Here is a 7195-nt window from a genome sequence, read left to right on the forward strand (position 1 = left end):
TTTTAGCATATGTTAGAAATTTTATTTGCCAGGGTTGCCATATAATTCTCCATAAAAATCATGATTCAAAATGATTGTAGAAAAACGCTATAACTTTGTTAATTTAAAGGGCAATGAGTTCAAATTTGGCATACACAGAGATAAAGATATGTGCTTTTGAGCGACATACATAAAAATTGTGCCACGCCTAATCCTACTTAAGTTATAAGGGCGTAATCTTTGTTTTGGAGTGGCATTTTAACATTTTAGCAAATATCTTGAGGCAAAACATAAATTTCACCCAAATATAGCCCAGTGGCTATATTTGGGTAGTTATAGCATTTTAAAAACGTTAGGGTTTTTACCGCCCACTTTTTGAATGTCTGTTTGATATCTCTATTAAATGCTAAATAACTTGGTTTAAAAGCTATCGGCTTTAAATTTAATTTATAGAAATAGAAAATACTTAGCTATAAACTTGTGTACAAATTTAAAGGACAAGCAAACTACATTGCCAGATATTAAGGAACAGGCTTCATGCCCATTCAGTACTTTAGTACAGTAGATAAGTCAATAGACTAATCATAGACTAGTCAATGGACTTGTTCCTATATTAGTCTATAGACTAGTTAATAGAGTAGTATATGGACTAGTCAATAGTCTAATCCATAGAATAGTCAATAGACTAGACAATAGATTAGTCCATATATAAGTCAATAAACTGGTCAATAGACAATTACATAGGCGATTCTATAATCTATTCAATAGAATATTCCATAGACTGCTCCATAGACTAGTCCATATAATATTTCATAGTCTAGTCAATTGACCAATCCATATACTAGTCAATAAACTTTTTCCTGTATTAGTATACAGACTAGTCAATAAAATAGAATATGAACGAACTAGTTAATAGACTAATCCATAGCATAGTAAATAGACTATTCAATAGACTAGTCCATAGACTAATCAATAGGCTGGTCAATAGGCTTGTCAATTAACTAGTCAATAGGCTGGTCAATAGATTTATCAATTAACTAATCCATAGACTAGTCAATAGACTTGTCCCTATATTAGTCTACAGACTAGTCAATAAAATAGTATATGGACTAGTCAATAGACTAATCCATAGAATAGTCAACAGACAAGACAATAGACTATTCAATAGACTAGTCCATAGATAAGTCAATAAACTAGTCAAAAGGCGATTCTATAGACTAGTCAATAGACTATTTCATAGACTAGAAAATATACTGTTCAACAGTCTAGTCAATATAGTAGAATATTTGCTAGTCAATAGAAGAATTCATAAAATAGTCGACAGACTAGTCAATAGACATTTCTATAGTCTAGTCAATAGACTATTCTATATACTAGTCCATAGGTTGGTCAATAGACTTGTCAATTTACTAATCCATAGACTAAACAATAGACTTGTCCCTATATTAGTTTACAGACTAGTCAATAGAGTAGAATATGGACGAGTCAATAGACTAATCCATAGAAAAGTCAATAGACTAGACAATAGACTATTCAATAGATTTGTTCATAGGTCAACAAACTAGTCAATAGAAGATTCTATAGTCTAGCTAATAGACTAGTCGATAGAATATTCCATAGACTAGTCAATAGACTATATATTGACGAATTCATAGACTAGACAATCTACTATTAAATAGACTAATCAATAGATTAGACAATCTACTATTCAATAGACTAGTCAATAGGTTAGACAATTAACTAGTCAATAGAGTATTCCATAGTCTATAGACTAGTCAATAGACTAATCCACAGAATAGTCAATAGACTACTCCATAGATAAGTAAATAGGTTAGACAATAAACTAGTCAATAGACTATTCCACAGTGTGGCCCATAAACTGATCAATTGTATATTCAAAAGACTACTTCATAGATTACTCCTCCCACAGTCTTGTCAATAGCCTAGTCCTAGTCTATAGACTGGTCCACAAACTTATTAAATACTAGTCCACCGACTAGTCAATAGGCCAGTTTAAAGACTTGCTTGTGAACTGGCCAATAGAAAAAGCCGTAATGTTAATTAGTACTTTTACCCCTAATATTGGCAAAAGTACTATTTCGAAATTTAAATTTTCTATGCCTGTTAAGAAATATACTTTTAATAAACAATTAGGTAAACTAGGCAGGGTTGCCATATACAATTTTAATTATAAAAATTATATAAAATTTCTAAAATCCATTTTAAACAGCAAATATTGACGAAGTTCCAAACAATTTTTTATAAGTTATGGGGTCTCTGGTGTTTGAAAACCAATCAAACATTTTATTGACTAGGTGCCGAAAAGGACTATAATCATTTATGAGTTTCCTACAGTGTTGCCATATTTTTTTATATATAAAGATTTACCTATAGAATTTAAATAAAAAAAAAACAAAAACACTTTAATTTTTTTAAGGTTTACTTGCACAAAATCTGTGTTTCATATTTTTTTTATATTCTTGTAATGTTTAAAATCAATTTGTTTTGTTTGTATGTAGTTGTTGTTGTTGTTTCTATAATAAATTTGCATTTTCTTGTAGATAAATTTACTTAAAATTTTAAAGACAATTATACAAAAAAATACTTATTAATTAAACAATAAAAAAAAACAGTATAAGAATTATAATTATTAAAAATTATAGCGGAAAAAAAAATTTAATAAATTTACTTTACTTTAATTTATTTAGTTAGAAAAAAAAACACATCAAGCTAGAGAACTCAAAATTTAAATTTAATAATAAAACTTATTTATAAATTAAACAATATAATTTTTTAGAGAAAAGTTTGGAAAAAAATTATTTGAAAATGTTTAGTTTAACAAAAACATATTTTCACAAACTCCTAGTGATACAAAGAGTGAAAAAAACAAAATTATGGAGTTTTTGTTCAATTCTTTTTTGTTAAATTTTTTTTTTATATTTATTTTATTTAAAGAAAGAAAGTAATATTTTGATTTAACGCTTAATTGGCGGGTTGTGTGTTGGTAAATAAAATTCTAAAATATTATTAATTAAAGATATTTTGGTTAAACCAATAGATATTTAAATTAATTAAAAAATTATTATTAATAATATTAAATTTTTTATACAAACTCAAAAAGGCAAAAAAAAAATTAAAAAAAAAATTATTTAAATTAAGAAAAAAATAATAATAATAAAAATTAAAACTTAAATTATAAAAATAATAAACAATAAATATTCTTAAAATTATAGAAAAATAAGTTTAAAGATAAGAAAAACATGTTGTTTTTTTATTAAAAAAAAAAAAAGAAAAGAAAGAAGCAGCAAAGTGTTAAAAGAAAGAAAATAATAGTAAGTCCAGTAGGATTTGGGTTTTTAATGAAATCTAAAGCTTAAGCAACATGTTTTTTTTAAACTAAAAAAGACATTTTTTTTAGAAATATTTTAGCAAAGAAATTTTAAAGTCATTTAAAGTATAATTTGTTTTACAATCAAATACAAAATGTTGCTTAAGTTGGCCATCATAAGTTTGCTATTGTTGTTGTAATTATAGTTTTTGTTGTTGTCCTTTAGTTGTATAAAGAAATTAACATAAAAATATGGAAAAGTTTTAGAAAATTTCAAAATATTAAAATTATTAGTTTTTGTGTTTTTTGGGGGGTTTAAATTATTAATTAAATTTATCTGTTTCAAATTGTTTTTGTTGTTGTTGTTGTAGTTATAACTATTATTTGTGTTTGTATTGTTGTTGTTGCTGTTGTTGTTGTTATAGTAGTTATTATTGTTATAATAGTAATAATAATTGTAATAATATTTATAATTATAATAATAGTTGTAGTAGTAAGAATAGTTTTTTGTTGTTGTTGTTTTTATTATAATAATTATTGTTGCTGTTGTTTTTAATATTATTATTATTATTATTATAATGATGATTATCTATGTATTTGTTGTTGTTGTTTGAGTTGCTTCTATTAAAATTTCAGCTCATTTTACACGTTTCCTGGGTGGTCCGATCGGTGGGATTTGTTGTGTTGCAAGCGCTCGAAATGCCTCCGCAATTAAATGTGAATGTGTTGTGATCATATTTTGCCAACCTTGTGTTTCCATAACATCGGTGGCATGACTAAATTGAGAGTAAAAAAAGTGGAAAATTTTTATGTTAAAAAAGTTGTTTTAAACCAGAAAATGTATATGAAAAGTTTAGAAACATGTTTATAAAAACACAAAAGCTTTTGATGGAAAGAAAACTATACAAGCAACCTGTTGCTGAAGGTTAAATTCTTTATAATGAATTTTTTTGAACTTGTACAATTTTATAACAAAATTTACACAAAATATGTTTGTAGCAACATGTTGCCAAAAGCTATGTATCTAAATTTCTTTGCATCAAAGGTCTTTGCAACAAAAAACCTCATAAACATGTTTCTAAACATACGACTTAAATAAAAAATCCTAAAAAAGTAAAAGTGCTAAACTTACGTATTAATAAAATCTATCGTTTGTGCTTTCAATTGATCCGCACTATGGAGATCGGCTAATATTAAGGTTTCAGCTGCTGTTTCAACGGAGAGATTAACGCACAGCGCTTCCTCACACATTACTTTCAGCTTTTCCAAAGCGTACTAAATAAACATACAAAATAAACAAAACAAAAAATAACAATTAAAAAGAAAATGATAGAAAAACATAAATAACAACTAATTACCTTATCAGCTGCTGCTAAGAGATCATCGGCCATTTTATCTAAATTTGGAGCTTTGCCAGTATAAATAAAACGTAACATTTCTTTTAAAACTTCATGATCAACATCCGTTATGGCGACACGATTCAATTTACGCTCTTCCATTTCATGCTCAAACATGGCAGCAAAGACATCACTACGAGCTGTTTTACAAAAAAAGAAAATAAGTTAATTATTTGTTTTTTTTTTGCTTTAATAAAAGAAAAACTTACCTGCCAGTATAGCTTTATGTGCTTGGAATTCACGGCCACCCACGGCTAACGTTACATCACTAAATTTCTCATTATCAAAGAGATTACCCAAATCTTCACTCAATTTACATTCGGGCACTTTAAATTGTACAATATTTGATTGACCAGAAATATTAACACTATCGGCCACAACACTAACTTCACAGAATATTGTCAATTTATCTTCGGGTAGTAGACCATTGGCTTCATCCAATAGGAAATCTCGTCTAATGAACTTTTTGAAACCCCAATCTTTGCCTTGTACAAAACGGTATGCTCTATAATAGGAAAACGTTTTTTTTTTATTAAAAAATTATCATCATTGTTGCTTAACTGCAGTTAAGCAACATGTTGCCAAACATTTTCTTAACAAAAATTTGTTTAGTAAGTTAATTTAATGGAAATGTTAATAATTTAAAGAATTTGTTTATCAATTTACTCACCTCTGTGATTCCATGGCTTTGGTTTCTTCTCTTTTAGCATTTAATATGGAAAATTTAAATTTGGCTCTAACTTCTGATTTATTGCAGGAAACTAATAATAAATATAAGGATAAATAATCTTTACTTTCTTCATCTAAACCTTTTGGATTAACACGTAAACACCTGGAAATTTAAATTTAAAAAAAATAATAATAAAATATTCGAATATTTCACAGTTTCAAAAACCTACCATTTTAATTTGTCATTAGCACCGGCAGAGAATGTGGAGGATTTTAAAACTTCACCCATCTCCTCGCGACAAAAACTAAAATTATTTATGGTCCACATATAACTAAATTTAACCACTTTCACCTGGATTAGGAACAAAAAAAAAAGAGAAAAACAAACAAAAACAAATTTATAAATAAAATTTAAAGAAAAAAGGAAGTTGTTACAAAAGATTTAATTCCCTTACAGAAAGATGTAAAGGGATACTTTTGGAAGTATTAAATTTCGAAATTTAATCTCTACTTAAGGCTTAAGATTAAACAAGTTTTATATTGCATTTCTTTTGTAAATTTTTTAGGGATATTTTTATATGCAAAAACGAATAGAACTTACCTGTGTGTAACACCAGTTCTCAGCAACTGGTGTATTTACTTCCGGTAAAGGCGGTGAAGGTACGCGACTAACCGCCATTGTACTACTGGATGCGTTTAGGTTAGATGTCACTCTAGCAGTTTGACTTGCCTGACATTCATTCACCGGCAATCTGCAAATAGTTTTAAAGAGAGAAAAAGAAAATTAGTAAATATTATTAACATTTTCATAAATATTATAAGAAAATGCTTAAGATTTTTAAAAAATTTAACTAAATTAGAAAATTTTAATATGTTTTTAAAGAATTTATAAAATTTTCAACAAGATTCTGTTAAAAATCTAGAAAATATTCCATACGTTTTGTTAGACAAAGTGATTTTTATGTTTATAAACAAAACAATAATATTGAAAAACTTTAAAAATTAATAAATTCATATTTTTCAAAATCTTAACTGGAGTTTTCCTTAAATTTTCTGGAAAAATTTCCCATGATTTCTAGCTTACCTCGGCTGATAAACTAAATCCATAATATTACGATCAAATTCTACTTTAATTAAATTTAAATATGATGAAGATGAGTTAGACTCGGGACTAGATGTTGAGGGTGAATATTCCGATGAGGATGATGAGGAAGAGGGCGATGAATAGGCGGACGTTGGCGAAGACATTAAATTTAATAATTTCAACAATAACGAATTGTTATCCAGTTTGATAAAATATTCCAAAGACAATTTTAACAATAAATAAGACAATTGCATAAATTTTTCTTAAAAAACACAAGCACAAAATGTTTAACACGATAAATTTTTTAACATTAAATTAATAAAAAAAACAAGAAAATTAACAAAAATAAAAAATTTAACAAAATTGGACTTAAGACACAAGTTACATAAAACGTTTTGAACAAAATTTGCAATAAATTTAAGTAAAAAAATGTAAAAATAAAACAGTTATTAATTTATTGTTGTTTTCTTTAAAATTAGAGAAAGATGGTGATAGTTATAGAATAACGGTAGTTTTTTTTCTTGGAGTAATAAATAGCACTTTGCTTGTTTTAAATGACGAGTAATTAAAAGGTAAACAAACTATAACAGAGTGTTGCAAATATTATTTAATTTTTTTTTTGTTGATGTTTCTTAAACACGTCTTTAACGTTGGCTGGACTTTAAACAACTAAATTGTAATTTTTATTTTAAAGCAACAGTTTGAAATTTTGTTAAGTTACTTTAGCCTTAAAGTAAA

General features: G+C 26.7%; 1 protein-coding gene across 1 annotated transcript; it reads right to left on the bottom strand.

The window, feature by feature from the left end:
- Positions 1-2890: 2890 nt before the first annotated feature.
- On the bottom strand, positions 2891-6879 carry LOC119611375 (protein roadkill). The gene is made up of 8 exons (XM_037966935.1): positions 6458-6879; positions 5975-6125; positions 5604-5725; positions 5375-5536; positions 4914-5209; positions 4666-4844; positions 4440-4582; positions 2891-4083 (listed from the first exon to the last, which is right to left on the bottom strand). The coding sequence occupies exons 1-8, from the start codon at positions 6709-6711 to the stop codon at positions 3945-3947; spliced, it is 1446 nt and encodes a 481-aa protein (XP_037822863.1). The 5' UTR covers positions 6712-6879; the 3' UTR covers positions 2891-3944.
- Between the last annotated feature and the right edge of the window lie 316 nt (positions 6880-7195).

The sequence above is a fragment of the Lucilia sericata genome, unplaced genomic scaffold, assembly GCF_015586225.1.
Source record: "Lucilia sericata isolate MDLA Ls3-8-SP2 unplaced genomic scaffold, ASM1558622v1 Contig001435F_arrow, whole genome shotgun sequence".
Taxonomy (NCBI): domain Eukaryota; kingdom Metazoa; phylum Arthropoda; class Insecta; order Diptera; family Calliphoridae; genus Lucilia; species Lucilia sericata.